Below are 19,483 nucleotides of genomic sequence, written 5' to 3' on the forward strand. Positions count from 1 at the left end.
ATTTTGGAAAGTATACGAAAAGTACTAACTAGGGTAAACAGATAGCGCTTGAAATCTAAAATTTGGTGTTAGGCGTACTAGTATAGCTGTGTATGTGTAGCCTCGATATATGGAGGTGATTTCCGAAATATTGACTATAGTTGTTCTGACTATACTCGTTGAATGGTGCTGTATTTGGAAATAGCTGAAGGGATAGAGATACAATTTTGGAAATTGATATTAAGATTACTAATGGTACATGTGGTTAAGATATATTTGTACGAAAATTACTAAATGGTACAAAATTTGGATAGGGCTGAAACGGTGAAGTATTATATTGCGATAAACGTTACTGTCCTGGATTTAGATATGGAACGGATGGAAAGGCGAGTACTAAAATTATACAAAACTAGTATGCAAAGGGTATAGTCGTGCGGGGCCGATCATATGATACCCTACAACATTACAATATGTTAGAAGCCCCTTTATGTCCGAATCCATTTAGGAAGATTTCGCTTTTGAGGGTATGTCACAGAGCACTGTCTATATATTACCCTAAGCATTTTGACCAGGGACATTTGCCCAATATTTACGCTTTCCATCGTGCTTTTAGTTGCTGTGGTCCATTTTATGGCTAAATATAATCCAATGAACATCCACAATGCTAGAATTCCTCCCTGTCCTTAACTCCCTTCTCAGGCGTGGCGATTGGCTTCAATTGTGTGATCAGGAAATTTTTTCTGTTTTTGGTTCATATTTTGCGATCATCTCCAAAAGCAAGAGGCCCCTCTGTATCTCTAAATTTAGACTCATCTATATGATTTGCTTGTAACGCCTACGATATATGGGTATATTCGTCAACGAAATCGACATAAAAAGCCAGAAGTTACCCATTTTGTTAGCATTTCGGTAGAATGGAGATGTTGGTATTTTTTCACACAAAAGTAGTTGTCACTTCTACTTGCTATCCTAAACTCTAACTTCATGAGAGAATTCATGTCCTTTGGTTTCTATTTGTGGCCTTTGCAACGGCTGCAAAATCAGGAACATTTTTAGTTGTTGGTCCATTTCAACCCCTAAATATATTGCGGACATCTTTAACAACAATAGGCCTAGTCCTTCTTACCTTAAGCCCCCTCTTATACAAATTTTCGGGAGGATCGGACGATAATTGCAAACTGTATACAATAACCCCAGCCTGTATTATAAGGTGAAAAATTATTACGAAGTATACACTTCAATATTATAAGTCAAATTGAAAAAATCGCATGCGATAAAAAATATGAAAAAATAAAAAAAAAATCTCGCAAAATACTACAAAATCTATATTAACATCATTATTGGCATATTTTTCATGCGATTTTGATTTTATATTTTTATGCCAGGAAGGCATTCTGAATTGCCAAATTTGTCAAAATCGCTTCAGCAATTCTTGAGATATAAGAGTTCCGGTCAGAATTGACCTTTTAGTCTATTTGTGATTTCGCCGGGATTGAAAATATTCGCGGTTTATTGGAAAATTTGACTTCTATAATTGCGACCTGTAGAACAACTGCAAAATCAGGAAATTTTTCAGTTTTTGGTCCATTTCAACCCCAAAATATTATGCGATCATCTCTAACAGCAAAAGGGTTCTATTCTGGCCCTAGTCACTCCTCTAATTTAAATTTCGTGAAGATCGGGCCATAATTGCGACCTGTAGAGTGATTACAAATTAACATGGACAGACGGACGGACGGACATACATAGGTAGATCGACTCAGCTCGGCGAGATAGGAAGATTCATATATACTTTTTTTATGTGGGAAACCAATATTTCGAGGTGTAACATAATTTTTGGCCCAATCAAACTTATAATACCCCCAACACATAGTGTTGTAGGGTATAAAGAACAAAAAACTTTTTTTTACCCAAGTTTGAAGTAGATGCTTCTAGGATAAATTTAGTCAGAATTGCCAAGATTCAGTTAATTTGGACTGATATTAGCCATTTTTTACACGATAAACCTGAAATCGGATAAAGATATATATGGGAGCTTTATCCAAATCTGAACCGTTCTCATTTCTGATCTGTATCTGATGGTACCAAAGATCATTGTTGTAGAGTGCATATTGCGCATGTGAGTGACTTAAAACCTCAAATCGGATGATACATATATATGGGAGCTATAGCTATATCAGAACAGACTTTCAACAAATTGGATTTACTTGCTTCTTGACTGAATTTGGTTGTATGTGTTAAGATTCAGGTCATTTGGATTGATATTGGCCAATTGGTGCACAATAAACCTGATATCGGTCTGAGCCGATCTCGATAAAATTGTACAGAGGTGTCTGGTATCTGAACCGATTTTCACAAAATTTGAAGTAGTTGTTTATAGGATAAATTCAGTAGGAATTGCCAAGATTCGGTTCATTTGGGCTGATATAAGCCATTTGGTGCACAATTAATCCGAAATCGGTTGAAGTTCAATGTTGTATCTATATCCAAATCTGATCTGATCTCGATATAATTTGATAGAGGTATTTCTAGGCTGTATCTAATATCTGTTCCAAAGATCATTGTTGTATGAATTTGGTAGTATGTGCCAGAATTTATATTATTTGGACTGATGTAGGTCTTTCGGTGCACAATTAATCCAAAATCGGGTGAAGATATAAAATTTCAAAAAGGGTTCGTCCTTGAGCCAAGCAAATGATTTGTGGAAAATTTCATCTCTATTGGATAACAAATGCGACCTGCAATTTGTTCACAAAAATGCATGGACAGTCGGAACGACTGACATACATAAATCGGTTCAAAAAGTGATTCTATGAAGATCCTCAAAAGCAACAAAGGGTCTATCTCGCTTTCTTCTTCACGTTACAAACAAATACATAAAACCCTTACCACTATGTGGTGTGGGATATAATGAATTCGCAGATTTCATCTTCACTGTATCCGAAGGGCACATTCTCTACTCAGCTGTTCTCTTCAAGCAACCACTTGGAATTAGTTATAATTACACAGCGAGAATATAAATACATATTTTGTAATTACAAAAAAATAATGCAGACTTACAAGTTCCAACAATTAAATTTTATAGTTTCAATTAATAATTCTCAACAATTAGAGAATCAATGTAACTTGATCCAGAGTCTGGAGGTGAGATGTTTTTTCAATGAGACTCAGTTTTGTTTAGTTATTTCCGCATTATTGACGTGGCCTTGTTGGAATTGTGTTTTGATTTGACAGAAAACGTTGACCATGGGATTTGGTCGATTTGAGTTTGTCCTTGTGTTTCTTATAGCCAGCAATGGGGTTAATTCTTTGGATACGTTATTTGAACTAACCTCAGATACCATCGATGTGGCATGTATGCAATTGATTTGCAGTTTTCATTTGGATTGCTATCATTTCCTATACCGAATTTAGGTAGAGCTGTCAAAGATGCCGTCCAAACATTTCCCCTTAATCCGCCCTACATTGAAAAGGTCTCATTCCAGCTGAGAACGGCATGTGGTACCATAGAATTTCCCGTCGAACAAGCTGCCAAATTGCGACAATTTCGGCAATTCGATGTTCGCAAGAAGACAGCATTCTTTGTGGCCGGATGGATTGCTCCACCGGATTATTATTATACGAAGGATATTATAAAGGCCTACAATTGCCGGAGGGATTATAATTTTGTGGTAAAAATCAGTTATAGCGACTTTAAATTAACTTTTCGGGGTCGATAGTTTGGTTGACATCGGAATGTACATACATATGTTATAGATTAGTGTTGTGCAAAATTTTGAACGAATCAGTTCAATTGAAAGATTCAGATGCGAGGTAAGTGGTGGAGCAGCGCAAAAAACCCGCGAAGAATTTAATACAAGTTTCGAATAGAAGTATCCAAAGTTATTTTTGTCAGATGTTGGGCGAGGATTAATCATCAAAACGGCGGAAATGTGAATTGCTGGAACCTGAACTAGTTCGCACGAAAGAGCGTAACTTTTAATGGCACGCTCCAACATCAAGTTAATTTTTCCATGCGGCTAAACGAGTGTTGTGTTTCAAGTGATTCGAATGAGTAGAGGACGGAGAGCATTGTTAAATAAGAAACCAACCTAGTTAACTCAAAACAATGGCAACCAAAAAGCTTTCCGAAATGAACAAAAATTCCAAATGGTTTGAGATTTTTGTACCCTACACCACATAGTGGCAATGGTATTATGTCTTTGTGCATTTGTTTTTAACATGAAGAATGAAGCGAGATAGACCCATAGTTTCTTTTGAGGATATTCATAGAATCTGATTCTGAGCCGATTTATGCATGTCAGTCCGCCCGTCCGTCTGTCCATATATACTTGTGAACAAAATACAGGTCGTATTTATTATTCCATTGAGATTAAATTTTCCAAAAAATATTTGTTTTGGCCAAGGACGAACTCTGTTGAAATTGGTGATAATCGAATCAGATTTAGATATAGCTCCCATTTATCTTCAACCGATTTCAGGTTTATAGTGCACCAAATGGTCAATATAAGCCCAAATGACCTGAATTTTGGTACATCCCATCGAATTCAGTCTAGAAGCAAGTACATAAAATTTGGAGAAAGTTCGTTTCAGATATATCTATAGCTCCCATATATATGTTTCATCCGATTTGTTGTTTAAGTCCCTTACATTCGACAATAATGATATTTGGTACCAGACATCTAATAGAGCTCGGAAATACCTTTGCCAAATGTTATCGAGAACGGTTAATATTTGTATATAGCTCCCATATATATCCTTAATCCGATTTCAGGTTTATTGTGCAAATAATGATCAATATCAACCCCAATGGAGTGAATTTTGTATTTTTCCATTTTGTGGATCTCGGCTCCAATATATATTTTTATACTCTCCATCTTGGAAAGGAGGGTATATTAACTTTGTCATTCCGTTTGTAATATCCATAAATATTCGTCGTAGACCCCATATATCAGTGTAAAATTCTAAGTCGATTTAACGAGGTCCGTCTGTCTGTTGAAATCACGATACAGCCCACATTATTTGACGTAGAGCGTCAAAAATTTAGTATAACAATTTGTATTGTGTCTAGGACGGTTGGTATTGAATATGAGATATATCGGTCCCCGTTTTGGTATAGTTCCAATATAACGGTACCTACCGATATTCGGTATTTTGATTTTTCACGGATTTGTCTGAAAATTGGTATTTGTAGGTCATAATGGGTCCTATGGGTGGCGGAATATTGTATGTATGGGTCCACGATTTGGTACTTCCCGATTTTTGGTATTTTGATGATTTTTGACCCATTTTTCAATGGACTTGTGTAAAAATTGGTATTTGTAGGTCATAATGGGTTTTATCTTCGGCGCAGGACATTGAATATCTAGGTCCATCATAGTCACATTTACCCACGATTTTTTTTATGATTTGGTATTTAAGACTCATAATAGATAACAATCGTTGTAATTTAAAGTTGTCTACATAGGCCCCATATAACGGCCTCACTCACTTTATGGTTTTTGATAAGTGAAGTTTTCTTTTGTGAAGATACTTTTATATGAAATTGTTTTCTTCACCCAAGAGGTGGAGGGTATTAAAAGTTCGGCCTAACCGAACTTAATGGTATTTACTTGGTATATTTAATGTAGTGAATTTAATTTGTCCTTTTTTGTTTTCTATCTTTCTAAGTACCAATTTACACATAAAAGTTTGAAGAAAATAATCGAGTGTTGGGGCTATTTCCCAACTTTACTAAGGTTGACCACCACGGCCATAACTGCCATCAATTCAATTTCATTTGGAACGATATAAACTTGCCGTCTCTGGCAGTAGCTAACTTCTTTCTCTGTTGTCATTCAGCAACTAAAACTTCTTACCCGTGATACGCCAACGGACACTGCATATCTTTAATGTCCCAATTGTTAGTAATACTTACTCCACGAGCAATATACTCCAACGCATAAATTACATGGGCAATATTTTACATCAACAGCATGGTCGAACTCCAATTCGCACCTTCTCCACGAACAATAATCCAACGATCAGTAATATTATTCTTCGATTATTTTAGGATTTTACTTATACTCTTGCTCATGTACATTTAATTGGAATAGAAAGACTTTTTACTGGCTATTAAAATGTATTTATTAATGTTTCAATGAACATTTCTCCTTGGCTGCAAAAACGGAATGAAAAAATTACAATTGAGTTCTATGCAAACCGTGCCTATTTTCTTGCACTGATGCTTCTTCTTACAATTACAATATTGACTTTTAATCTCAAATTCTATTTTTTTTGAAGTTCACGACTTTCTTTCTCTCTGTTATGGGAGTGATGTTATTCTTGCTCTATTGTTGTTATTCTTGCTCTATTGTTGTTATTCTTGCTCTATTATTTCTACAATGAACATAACGAGAGAAAGAGAATAAAAAGGGGGAAGAATAACAAGGAGCAGTGTTTGGGTGGGGTATGTTTAGTGAAAGCTGCAGTGATGCTGCTTTAGAGTTTCCACATAAACATCGTGTTTTATCATAGACAAATAAAGGTATAGACTAAAAAGTTTTAAAATTTCCCCTTCCGGCAGATGTCACTATTGTTGATCTTGGGCCAGTCAAGTCACTCAGGGCTAGTGAAGTCACTCGACTTCGAAAACAATTTATTTATTTTTCTGTTATTTAAGTTCTATATTGTTATATATATTGATAAATAATAAAGAATCATAAAAATATTCAATATTTTGTATTTTGAGAGAATTGAGTGAGTCTACTGAACCTTTCTCACAGCATGAACGACATCTATTGAATCACTTTTTTTCAGATATAACAGATGAGACAACTTTTTAGTCTATACCTAATTTGTCTATGGTTTTATGTAAAAATGTCTTAAAGGAGAACAAATTTACTTTCTTCGGTTCTAGATTTTAAACACCTTCTTTATTTTACAATAAACTTTGTACGTGTAAATTGGGACTTACCTTGAACTACAAAAATGTTTATGTTTCATATAATTTCTCCCTCTCCTTTCAGTTGGTGAACACCGGTGGCTTTATAACAAATCTCTACGCCAACTCTGCCTATCACACCGAAAAGTTGGGCAAATTTCTGGCGATCGGCCTTAAAAATCTTGGACTGCGAGTAGATAAAATGCATTTAATTGGACATAGTTTGGGCGCCCATATAGTGGGCATTGCTGGACGCTATTATCAACAGTTAAGAGGTCGTAAATTAAAACGTATTACCGCCCTTGATCCCGCCCGTCCATGTTTTGTAACACCCAGCGTATTTCCTCGCCTCCGACGTGATGATGCCGATTTCGTTGATGTAATCCACTCGAATCCCTTTCTGCTTGGCAGTGAAGAACTATTTGGTGATGTGGATTTTTTCGCTGGCGGTTATGTGGCCTCAAAACCGGGCTGTGGCATATCCATACGTTGTTCGCATGAAATTTCTGTACAATATTTTGCCGAATCAGTGTATCCGGAAAATGAACGAAATTTTGTGGGACGGCAATGTAGGAATTTAGAAGAATTGAAGGCGGAAAGTTGTAATGGACCCAAATCAATAATGGGCTTGGGCAATACTGGTGTGGCGAGAGGAATACATTATGTTGCCGTACGTTCAAGTCCACCATTCGGAGTGTATGCTAAAGCTGGAAGCTTATTTCGTACAAGTCAATGCGGACTTTGTAGGAAATAAAATTTTAGAGATAATTCAAGATTGATGTAAAGCACAAAGTAATGCAACATCTACGTTAACAATACTTAATTTAACATTAACAACCTCTACCATACAATGGAGGATATATTCACTTCATCATTTCCGCTGTAACTCCTCGAAATACTCATGTTAGGTCATATTAATAAAAGAGTAAAGTAATTGTCTGACTTAAAGAGTCATCAACGCCCAGACGAAACGGCTGGAGCTAGAATCTTTACATTTTGGTTGAGGGTCACTGTTGGTCCGAAGGCTGCGTTTTTGGGAATTCGTACAAGAACGGTACGACAAATATTAAAATGTGCTAAATATGGTACGCTTTGTATTTTGAGGAAGCAGTAGGGCTAGAACTCTTAAATTTGGAATAAGGGTCACTGATGGAGTGTATGTCAGATGTATCAAAGGGTTTTTGAAAATATAAGTGTACGAAAAGTACTAAAATGAACAACATTTGGTATAATTTCGTATCATGTAAACGGTTAGAGCTAGACATTTGAAATTTTCAATGGAAAACAAGACTGAGGAGTAGAGTCGATGTAGAAGTAGGTAGTTTTGGAAATATGTACTCATGTATACGAAAAGTACTAAACAGTACTAAATATAGTACAATTTGTATTTTGAGGAACGAATAGATCTGGAATTCCGAAATTTGAAATTAACTTTACTAGAAGTTTGACGGCTGAAGCTAGAATCTTGAAATTTTTGGAAATTGAGGGCCACTCTTGGTCTAAAGGGGTCAGAACGGTACGAAAAGTATTAGAAGTTACTAAATATGGTACTCTTTGTATTTTGAGGAAGCAGTAGAGCTAGAACTCTTAAATTTGGAATGAGGGTCACTGATGGAGAGTATGACAGATGTACTTAAGGGTTTTTGGAAATTCGCACTATAAGTGTACGAAAACTACTAAAATGAGTCATTTCGTATCATATGAACAGTTAGAGCCAGACATCTGAAATTTTCAATGGAAATTAAGACTGAGTAGAATCGATGAAATAAGATGTCGTTTTAGAAGTATATCCTCATGTATACGAAGAGTACTAAACGGTACTAAATTTAGTACAATTTGAATTTAAAGGAACGAATGGAGCTGGAATACTGAAATTTGAAATTAACTTTATTGGCGAAGTGTAGAATTGGGATATGGAGGAAGTTTTCGAAATTTGTACTTATGTGCAAGAAAAGTACTAAATGGTATTTAATTTGGCACAATTGAGGTTTGGGTGTAATGTATGACATTGTATGACTGAGTTACGTAGGTAACTTTGAAAATTGGTACTTATGTGTACTAAATGGTACTTAATTTAGTACAATTTAAATTTTGGGTGAACCGGCAGAGTTGGAATCCTGAAATATGGAAATAAAATTTCTGTTGGATTGTATAATATAGATAGTTATGAAAAAGTGTACTTAAGTGTATTAAATGGTACTAAATTTGATTTAATTTGGATTTGGGTGAACTTGAAATCTTTATTAAGAAAACTTACTTACTTGACGTAAACATTCATCAACGTCCAGACGAAACGGTTGAAGGCAGAATCTTGTAATTTTGGGTGAGGGTCACTCTTGGTTCGAAGTTGTCAAATAAGGCTGGGTTTTTGGAAATTCAAAAATTTGGTATGAGAATCAGGGTTGGAAAGTAAGTTTGATATATGAAGGTGATTTTGGAAATGTGTACTAAGTGTGCAAACCGTACTATATGGTACTAAATTTGGAACAGTTTGTTTGTGGTGATCGGATGAAGTTGGAATTTTGAGATTTTGTATTGAAATTTGTATTTGGTTTATGATTAAGATATGGTTATGGAAATGTGAAATTTTGGAAAAGTACAAAATAGTACTAAATTTGGTTCAATTTGGTATTGGGTGATCAGATAATTTGAAATTTGGTATTAGGGTCGCTGTTTATGTGTAGCCTGGACATATGAAGATGGTTTCGGATGGTTGTACGAAAAGTACAGAATGGTATTATTTTTGGTATTGGATAATGGGATATAGAAACAATTCTGAATTTTGATATTTAGATTACTGATGGTATCTGTGTTTGAGATTTGGCGGTGGTTTTGAAAATGCGTCCTCTTTTGATACGAAAAGTACTAAATAGTACTAGATTTGGTACAATTTAGTATTGGGTAAACAGATAGTGCTTGAAATTTTACATTTGATATTACAGTCGCCGTTCATGTGTAGCTTTTGCATATGAAAGGTGGTTTCGGAAATGTGTCCTATATTTGTACGAAAAAGTACTAAATGGTACTAAATTTGGTTTTAGCTGAAGGGATAGGGTTTGAATGCTGAAATTTGATATTGAAGGCTTTTTGATGTAAAAAGTTAACTTTTTCCTTTTATTGTTACAGAAAAAAAGGAAAGTTTGAATAATACAGGGTGAGATAAAAAAACTGTAACAAAGTCAAACGCCATCATTTTTACATTTTTTTTTTTAAATTTTATTGAATGACAGCAAAAAATGTCGGAAATAGCATCAAATTTTAGAATAAGTTTAGATTTGTTCGAATTGGTCAATGAAACCGTCACACGCTGCCCGAATGTTGCTATGCGGTATTTTGGCCCATTCCCAGCGAAGCGCTTGCTTTAGGTGATCGACACTTTGGTATTTTTTAGTGCCTTGCCTTCCAAAATGCTCCAGTTTTAGCTGACCTCTTTGACAAGTAAAAACGATCATTTTGTTTGTTTACAAACTGCTGGACAACGAATGTTTTCTCATCTTTCGCTCTTTTGAGTCTATTTTCTTTTTGTTGCAGTGTAAGTTCTTGCACTTTTTTCAATTTCAATGGTAAACCCATTTTAAACCCTAGAGCTCATTTTTTCAATATTTTCCGAATGGAATATTGCGATATGTTCAGCTCACAAGCCATTTTTTGGCCACTGCGACGCGGGTTGCGATCAAGTCACTTCTTTACTTTTCGAAACATTTCTGCTGATATTGCTGTTTTCTTCCATCCACTTCGTTGACGTCGGGCTACGCTACCAGTATCATGGTAGTGAGCGATGGTACGAGACACTTGCTGGTGTATATTATTGATGAGTGTAATATTCTGTGTCGATTTAGCGAGGCCCTGTTGACTCTCAGTTGTAATTACTCTCAATCGAATTTAGAATTGATGCTGTTATGGTCAACTAATTGAACCATGAACTTGATAATGCAATTATTTTAAAATATGCTTAAGAAATTGCCAAGAATCGACAATAGTTATTATCAATAATTACAATACAATGTTTCCCTCTATAAAAAAAGTAAAAGTAAACATTGCAACACACAGCCGGGAAAGTTAATTAAATAATTAAACCATTAAATGGGTTTCTTTTCTTAGGTGTTAACTTTAACTTAGCCCCGGGAATGTTGTGTACCTTATACCAGTCAGACATATAATAGTGCTATGTCTTTTTTTAATAGAATGATTTTTTTTTTGCAAATTTCCAAGTTCGTTTCAAATGGTGGAGGGTATTTAAAGTTCGGCCCGGCTTTCATTACTGCTTTTTTACTTGTTTTAATTTATTTATTCCAATTATTTGCATCCAAGCCCATTCGGCCAGCATAAATAGCTCAATACAACAAAAAGCTTAAAACTACTCCGAAGAAAACGATATAAAAAAACAGTAAAGAAAGTCCTAAAGTCGGGCGGGACCGACTTTATGATATCCTACACCACTTTGCTAATTTAGTAGAGCTCCACATAACAATTAAAAGTTGTTATGGGATAATTCAATCGAACACGCTATGATTATAATTATAATTTAAAATTCAAAGGACTAAATATGCCGAAGCATTTGTATCTTTTAAATTCGGACTTGTATTGCCCATTTGGTGTAAAATTAATTTGAAATCGGATAAAGATATATATGAGAGGTACATCCAAATCTGAACCGATCTCGATAAAATTTGGCAAAGATATTTCTGAGCTGATATATTTCCCTGAATATCGTTGTCAGGGAGTGCATATTACGGCTGTGGGTAACAAATACAACAAATCGGGTGAACAATATATATGGGAGCTATAGCTATATCTGAACCGATCTTCACCAAATTTGGCATGCTAGCTTCTAGACTCAATTCGGTCGCATGAGCCAAATTCCATCCCATTTGGGCAAATATTAGACGTTTGGTGTACAATAAAAGTAAATCGGACGAAGTTATATATGGGAGCTATATCCAAATCTGAACCGATCTCGATAAAATTTAGCAAATGTATTTCTGAGTTGCATTTGATATATCTCCTAAATATTGTTGTTACAGGGTGCATATTATGGTTGCGGAGGACAAAAATAACAAATCGGATGAACAATATATGTCGGAGCTATATCTATATCTGAACCAATTTCGATCAAACTTGGCATACTTATTTTCAGGCCTAATTTGGTTGTATGTGCAAAATTCCATACTATTCGGACTGATATTACACGTTTGGTGCACAATAAAAGGCAAATCGGACGAAGATATATATGGGAGCTATATCTAAATTTTTACCGATTATCTCCAATTTCAATCGGATAATAAATGCGACCTGCATTTAGTATTCAAATATAACGTAAGAAGCAATCGAATAGAATTAAGCATATTTATTTTCATAATTTTTACTGAATTTTAACTTACAATTTTTTTTCAGACTGTTAGCTCAAATTGATATAGGCTGCAATTGCTCTCAACGTCAATGGTATTAGCATTCTTGTGCTTCATAAAAAACAGAATTTTAAAAACTCATGTAAATGATAATAATAGGAAATGCGAGCAATTAATGTCAATTGCAGAAAGCAGACTTGTTGTGTTTTTGTTGGACGTCAAATTACATATTGAACTTCATTGCATCTGGGTAAAGAAGTAAAAGGAAAACATAAGAATGGTTAGTCTGTCATTGATGCTGGCTTGTGGCTTTATAAAAATACTATTATAAATATATTTAGAAATTCCGATACTACAATGAAAATATCAAATAGAATTTTTCAAATATTGATTTGCTTAACTGTTGGCCCCGCTGCCGTATTTTTAGATGATAATGTCAATGCCATAACTTCCACTGCTGTGACCCTTAAGAGGGCCAATTCGAATGCAATTAATGCTGGTTGTAAGTAAATAAATATTTTTCTTTATTTTTAAATTAGACATTAAAACTGTCTTTATCTTCAAGGTAATATATTTGGCCCAGCTGCTCTAAATCAAGGCCGAAATATACCACGTCTGGAAAATGTCTCATTTCAATTACGAACACCATGCATTCGCAGAGACTTTCCATTGAGCCGAGTTAAAAAACTAAGAGAATTTCCCGAGTTTGATGTCAAGAAGAAGACAATTGTATTTGTGGCGGGATGGGTTGTTCGAATGGATCGAGATTATCTGGAAGACATGGCAACGGCTTTCCACTGTCGTGGAGGAAATAACTTTTTGGTAAGGCAGAATAACAATTTTATTTTTGAAACAATTTCTAAGATATTCATTTTAATAGCTATTCAATCCGGCGGGACGCATTTCCCAATTATACGTACACTCGGCGGCCAACGTTGAGAAATTGGGTCAATTAATTGCCATAGGTCTGGTAACATTATCCATTCCCCCAGAAAACATCCACCTGATTGGTCATAGCTTAGGTGCTCACATTATTGGCAGTGCTGGACGGTATTATCAAAAATTAACTGGACTTAAGCTAGCTCGCCTAACAGGTTTAGATCCGGCCAGACCATGTTTTGTTCGACCCAGTGTTTTTCCACGTTTGCGACGTAGCGATGCCAAATCCGTCGATGTCATACACTCAAATCCCACCGATCTCGGTTTGGAAGATTCCCTGGGACACATTGATTTCTATGCGGGGGGTCTAGATGTTATTAAGGCCGGATGTAAACCATTGTCGATACTATGTTCTCACGAGATTTCAATATATTATTTTATGGAAACTGTTTATCCCGGTGGGGAGAAGAACTTTGTCGGTCGACGCTGCAGAGGCTATGAGGAGTTGTTCTATAAGAAATGTTCGGGATCTGCCGCGTTTATGGGTTATGTTGCAAACGACAGTATGAAAGGAGTTATTTATACACCAGTACGAGATCGATTGCCATATGGGCTGAATGCAAAGTTCACAGACAGAATTCCGCAACAATGTGGGAAATGTTAATTATTTGTATTTATTAAAAAAAAAAAGAATATTTATTTTAGTTTAAGACCGGTTTGAAAGTATCAGTCGGTTTAACGACAGATGTGGACCTTCGGTGTAGGATGTGACTTTATTTTGCTTATATCGCTAGGTGCAAAGTTAAGAGTAAGTATTAAAAGGTACAAAATATGGTATCCTTTGTATTTGAGGAACCAATGGAGCTAGAACTCTTAATTTTATAACGATGGAGTGAATGATAGATGTACCAAAGGTTTTTTGGAAATTCGAACAATAGGTGTACGAAAAGTACAAAATTTGATACCATTTCGTATCATGTGAACGGAATGTGAATGTGTGTACTAAACGGTACTAAATTTAGTACAATGTGAATTTGGAGGAACGGATGGAACTGTAATCCTGAAATTTAAAAATAACATTGCTGGCGGAGTGTAGAATTGGGATATGGAGGAAGTTTCGAAATTTGTACTTATGTGTACGAAAAGTACCAAAAGGTACCAAATTTGGTACAATTTCGATTTGGATGAACCGATAAAGCTGAAATTCTGAAATTTAGAAATAAGATTGCTATTACATTTTACTATTGAGAAAATTCGTACTTATGTGTACAAAATGGTACTAAATTTGGTACAATTTTCATTTTCAGGGAACCAATAGAGTTGGAATTTGGAAATTTGGATTACTATTGCATTGTAGGACTGAGGTGTGTAGGTAGTTTTGGAAATTCGCACTTATGTGAACTAAATGGAACTATATGGTAAGAAATTTGGTACAATTTTAATTTTTCCGTGAACAGGCAATATAGGAAATATTCCAAAATCTTAAGTTTGCCATTTGAAGGTGGTTTTGGAAATATGTACTAAGTAAGGAAACAGTACTTAATTGTACTAAGTTTGGAACAGCATTGGAGTATGTCATATACTATTTATAGCGAAACACTTGGCACGGTGGTTATGGAATTGCAAGACAACAATTAATAACAGAGGTTGTCAACAGGTATAATACAATGATTAGTTTTATAAAAAAATAAAACAAATGCTTGAAGAAAAAATCTAAGGCAAACTTTGAAATCCAAATAAGCTATTAAATAATTAACTTTGTAAAACATAAAATGGATTTCATTTCTTGTGTCTTGATTAATATTTTATACCCTACATGAAATCATTTTATAGGGCGGGAGTGATTTTGTTACATTCTTATTTGCTAGGGGGAAGGGGGTTTTGAATCTGACTTCAAGTGTTATACCAACAATGCTCTGCGACAGCTCCATACTTAAGTATAATGTTGAGATCTATTGTGGGTTAGTTCAAAATGAAGCTAGAATTGTCATTTTGTGCAAGGGTCAGTCTTGGTGGCTGGCTTTTTGGAAATTCGTACTACAAACGTCCAAAAAGTACAAAAATTCACTAAAAAATTAATACTTTGTACTGGGCAAACCGAATGAGTTAGAAATCTTAAATTTGGAATGAGTGACATAGGAAATATATAACAAAGTGTTTCTGGGAATACCATCGTTAGGGTAACGAAAAGTTCTAAAATGGTAGTAACCTTCAAAAATTTTATCATTTTGGTATTATGTGAACGGATAGAGCTAAATATTTGAAATTCGGTATAAGAATCTAGGTTGTAAAGTAAGTTTGATATGTGAAAATAGTACAAAATTTGGTATTTGGTGAAGGGATAAAGCCGAAATCCTCAAATTAAATATACGGGGGTATATTTGCAAATGTGTACTAAGTGTACGAACTGTACCAAATGGTACTAAATTGGAAACACTTTGGTTAAGGGCAAACGCATGCATCCGAAATTTTGAAATTTGTTGTTAGAGTCTCTGTTGGTCGTAGGTTTATGATAAAGATGTGGTTTTGGAAATGTGTACAAAAAGTACTAAATAGTACTACATTTTGTACAATTTGGTATGGATTGAACAGATAGAAATCTAAAATTTGGTATTAGGGTCGCTCTTCATGTGTAGTCTGAAAATATGGAGGTCCATTCGGAAATGTGTACCATAATTATTACTGAATGGTATTAAATTTGGAACACTTTTGGCGATAAAGAGGTTGTCTTGGAAGAGGTGAACGAAAAGTACTAAATAGTACTATATATGGAACAATTTAGTTTTGGGTGAACAGATAGTTTTTGAAATCTGAAATTTGGAATTAAGACTTCTGTTAATGTGTAGTCTGGATATGGATATATATGGAGTTGAAGATAAGGGATTGAAATAAAATTCTGAAATTTAGTATTCAGATTACTGATGCTATCTGTTTTTTAGATTTGGCGAAAAGAACTAAATAGTACTGGTCAGGGGATAGGACAGCAATCATTGCTGGTGGTTTTGGAAATGTGTACTGAAATTGTACGAAAAGAACTAAATAGTACTAAAATTTATATTAAGTTAAAGGATAGGACAGGAATCCTCATATTTAATATCGAGGAATCTGTTGGTATCTGGATAGGGCTGGAATTCTTAAATTTTATATTGAGGTCTCTTTTTTGGTATATGGAATTGAGGTATGGGTATGTATGGTATGTTTACTATAATTAGAGAAATAGAAATAGAGCTGAAAATCAGAAATTTGATGTGGAAGTGACTGTTAGTGTCAGTGGTTGAGAGAAGGAGCTGGTTTTAGATACGTGAATTATAATGGTACTAAATTTAGTAATGGGGGAATTTAACGAACTGAAATCTTACAATTTAATATTAAAGTCACTATTGGCATCTTAGGTTGAGATATGGGATTGTTTTGAAAATGCATACTATAATCGTTACTAACTGGTAACTGGGATTGAAACATGTAGGTGGTTTTAAAAATGTGTACTATAATTGTATGAGAAGCTATTTAGTGCTTACAAGGGATAGAACTGAAATCCTCAAATTGGATATTGATGTCTGGAATTGAGGTATGGGGGTGGTTTTGGCAATGTGTAATATAATTGTAAAAATTTCTGAAAAAGATCTAAAAAACTGAAATTTGATATGGAAGTCTAAATTTGGTAATGAGAGAATTCAAAGAGCTGAAATATATCTAAAGTGGAGATATGGATGGTAATTTTGGAAATGTGAACAATAATTGTATGAAAAGTAATAAATTTGGTATTAGGCGATAACTCTTAGTGTCTAAGATTGATATATGAAATGAGTACTAAAATTATACGAAAAGTAGTAAATGTTACTAAATTTGGTATCGAGTGATTGTATAGAGCTACAATTCCGAAATTTGATATTGAGGTCCCATGTACGGTGTTTGAAGTTTCAATTAAGGAATTTTGTAAAACTGAACAAATTGTGCATTTTGAGTACCAAAAAGGTCTAACACGAACTGTTGAAACGATCCTAAAATTTTCAGCTTTTCGCTGTTGAAGTATCGGGCACTTGCTAATTTTGATATAATTGCTTCTAAGCTCATGTTGGGCTTATGTGAAATCGGAGGAACATGGGGTCATATGTTACTCTATCTATCTTCCACGCCAACACTATCGTACATTAAAGCTAAATATTCAGTAGAGATTCTTGTTGACATAGGCTATATATGCTCTCAACGCTAATGTAGTTAGCATTCTTTTGTTACATAAGAATGAAATGTAAAATTTCGTAATATAACAATATAGGAAATGCGAGCAATTAAGGTCAATTGCAGAACAGAAAGCCAACATTGTTGTATTTGTTTAACGTCTAATTAAATATTGAATTCAACCGCACCTGCATAGAAGTTGTAAAAGAAAAACTAACGTCAGTCTGGCATTGATGCTATTGTGGCTTTATTAAAATTCTACTAAAAAATAATTTTAATTAACAACTTTGAATATTAGAATGAGGATTTTGAAAAATATATTTCCAATTCTGATTTGTTTAACATTTTCCCCGACTGGGGTTATCTTAGATGACGCGGAAAATGAGTTACATACAGCTGCAGTAAGACTAAAGAAAACCTATTCGAATGTAATTCATGCCGGTTGTAAGTAAAAGTTTTTTTTTTTTTTTAATTTTCTAAGTTGTTTTATTTACTTAGTTATTTATTTCTTCCCATTTCAGGTACCATATTTGGTCCAGTTGCCCTAAATCAGGGCCAAAATATACCTCGCCTCGAAAAGGTCTCATTTCAATTACGAACGCCAGGCATGCGTAAAGATTTCCCCTTGAGCACGGTTAAAAATCTAAGAGAATTTCCCCAGTTCGATGCCAGGAAGAAAACAATTCTATTTGTTGTGGGATGGGTTGTTCCAATGGATCGAGATTTTATTGATAGCACGGCAAAAGCTTTCCACTGTCGTGGAGGAAATAACTTCTTGGTATGGGTAAATATTATTTTTTTAAACAATTCATTAGACCTTCTCTTTTGCAGGTTTTCAATCCGGGAAGATACATTTCCCAACTGTACGTACGCTCGGCTGCCAACATTCAGAAATTGGGAGAGTTCATTGCAATTGGTCTGGTAAAATTATCCATTCCTCCGGAAAATATCCACCTGATTGGTCATAGCTTGGGTGCCCACATCGTTGGCATTGCTGGGCGTTATTATCGAAAATTAACAGGACTGACGTTGCCTCGCATTACAGGTCTGGATCCGGCCCGACCATGTTTTGTTCGACCCAGTGTTTTTCCACGTTTGCAACGCACCGATGCCAAATTTGTCGATGTAATTCATGCAAATCCCTTCGATTTGGGCTTAGAAGATCCCCTGGGACAGGTGGATTTTTATCCAGGCGGCCTAGATGTTATAAAGCCGGGATGCACAATGTTGGCCATACTTTGTTCGCACGACAGGGGAATCCACTTTTTTGTGGAAACTGTTTATCCTCGGGGAGAGAATAATTTTATTGGTCGTAGCTGTAGAAGTTACGAGGAGTTGTTTTACAAGAATTGTTCGGGACCTGCTGCAACGATGGGCTATGCTGCCAGCGATAGCGTGAAAGGTATTATTTATATCGCAGTACGAGATAGCCCTCCATATGGACTCAATGCAAAATTAAACATCACATCCAATCAATGTTGACCCCGAATGGTACCGAAGGTATAGGCCAATATTTTTATCAATTTGACCATATAGACTACTTCCTCCACTCTATATGAGATATGTGTTAATTTATGGAAAATGTGGAAATGTGCGTTAGGTTCCAGATATAGAGGACCGATGTATTCCACTTCGTCTAATACTAATAAAAATTTAATAAAAATCTAACAATTACTTCGGAGTTATTGCGAATAGGTTTTAATCAAAATATTAACCTGTTGTGGACAAGGAACCAGAAGGAGTTCACATTAGATCTCTGGTTGAAATAAAAATTTAGATGCTTCAAGAATTTCTGACTTGTTTCACAAGTTATGATAAATATTGTTACTAAAAACTTGTGACCCTTTGTGGGGAGGTACCAGAATAATCTTTGGTTAATAGAAATATTAGGACGTGCCAAGTTTGAAAAAAACTAGGTGCTCATTTAGCTTTTTATAAACTTCATGGTTTTTTAAAATCTTGATACCTTTTAGGAGGAGGAGGTTCCAGAATGAGTGGTCCGATTTAATCTTCCCAAAACAAGGTTTTTCTCAATAAAAATTGGCCACCACCATTTCTAAATCCTAGAAACGAACAGTGACCTCAACATCAAATTTCAGGATTCAAGTTCTACCCATTCACTCAACGGAAAATTTAGTACTATTCGAAAATTCACAGTACATATTCCCGAATCCAC

The 19,483-nt window shown here is 35.0% G+C and overlaps 3 protein-coding genes across 3 annotated transcripts; all 3 read left to right on the forward strand.

Moving 5' to 3' along the window:
* The first annotated feature begins 3,181 nt into the window (after positions 1 to 3,181).
* LOC101899684 (vitellogenin-1-like) lies at positions 3,182 to 7,878 on the forward strand. Its single transcript, XM_011293455.3, has 3 exons — positions 3,182 to 3,334; positions 3,394 to 3,650; positions 6,987 to 7,878. Exons 1-3 carry the CDS (start codon positions 3,226 to 3,228, stop codon positions 7,653 to 7,655), a joined length of 1,035 nt encoding a protein of 344 aa, XP_011291757.1. The 5' UTR covers positions 3,182 to 3,225; the 3' UTR covers positions 7,656 to 7,878.
* Positions 7,879 to 12,424: 4,546 nt separating this feature from the next.
* Positions 12,425 to 13,807, forward strand: LOC101899529 (pancreatic lipase-related protein 2-like). Its single transcript, XM_059129361.1, has 5 exons — positions 12,425 to 12,440; positions 12,506 to 12,529; positions 12,677 to 12,751; positions 12,815 to 13,071; positions 13,130 to 13,807. Exons 1-5 carry the CDS (start codon positions 12,425 to 12,427, stop codon positions 13,790 to 13,792), a joined length of 1,035 nt encoding a protein of 344 aa, XP_058985344.1. The 3' UTR covers positions 13,793 to 13,807.
* Positions 13,808 to 17,502: 3,695 nt separating this feature from the next.
* On the forward strand, positions 17,503 to 18,958 carry LOC101899355 (lipase member I-like). Its single transcript, XM_011293457.3, has 3 exons — positions 17,503 to 17,751; positions 17,829 to 18,085; positions 18,139 to 18,958. The coding sequence occupies exons 1-3, from the start codon at positions 17,607 to 17,609 to the stop codon at positions 18,787 to 18,789; spliced, it is 1,053 nt and encodes a 350-aa protein (XP_011291759.1). The 5' UTR covers positions 17,503 to 17,606; the 3' UTR covers positions 18,790 to 18,958.
* The last annotated feature ends 525 nt before the right edge of the window (positions 18,959 to 19,483 follow it).

This window comes from Musca domestica, unplaced genomic scaffold (assembly GCF_030504385.1).
Source record: "Musca domestica strain aabys unplaced genomic scaffold, Musca_domestica.polishedcontigs.V.1.1 60, whole genome shotgun sequence".
In the NCBI taxonomy this organism is placed as follows: Eukaryota; Metazoa; Arthropoda; class Insecta; order Diptera; family Muscidae; genus Musca; species Musca domestica.

What these genes read in the sequence shown, in the direction of transcription:
- LOC101899355 (XM_011293457.3), top strand. Translation starts at nt 17,607, where the DNA reads ATGAGGATTTTGAAAAATATATTTCCAATTCTGATTTGTTTAACATTT. An exon ending in GAATGTAATTCATGCCGGTT is followed by an intron (nt 17,752 to 17,828) that starts GTAAGTAAAAGT and finishes TTCCCATTTCAG; the next exon opens with GTACCATATTTGGTCCAGTT. An exon ending in GTGGAGGAAATAACTTCTTG is followed by an intron (nt 18,086 to 18,138) that starts GTATGGGTAAAT and finishes TCTCTTTTGCAG; the next exon opens with GTTTTCAATCCGGGAAGATA.
- LOC101899529 (XM_059129361.1), top strand. An exon ending in AAAAGGAAAACATAAGAATG is followed by an intron (nt 12,530 to 12,676) that starts GTTAGTCTGTCA and finishes CCGTATTTTTAG; the next exon opens with ATGATAATGTCAATGCCATA. An exon ending in GAATGCAATTAATGCTGGTT is followed by an intron (nt 12,752 to 12,814) that starts GTAAGTAAATAA and finishes TTTATCTTCAAG; the next exon opens with GTAATATATTTGGCCCAGCT.
- LOC101899684 (XM_011293455.3), top strand. Translation starts at nt 3,226, where the DNA reads ATGGGATTTGGTCGATTTGAGTTTGTCCTTGTGTTTCTTATAGCCAGC. An exon ending in AGATACCATCGATGTGGCAT is followed by an intron (nt 3,335 to 3,393) that starts GTATGCAATTGA and finishes TACCGAATTTAG; the next exon opens with GTAGAGCTGTCAAAGATGCC. An exon ending in GGAGGGATTATAATTTTGTG is followed by an intron (nt 3,651 to 6,986) that starts GTAAAAATCAGT and finishes CTCTCCTTTCAG; the next exon opens with TTGGTGAACACCGGTGGCTT.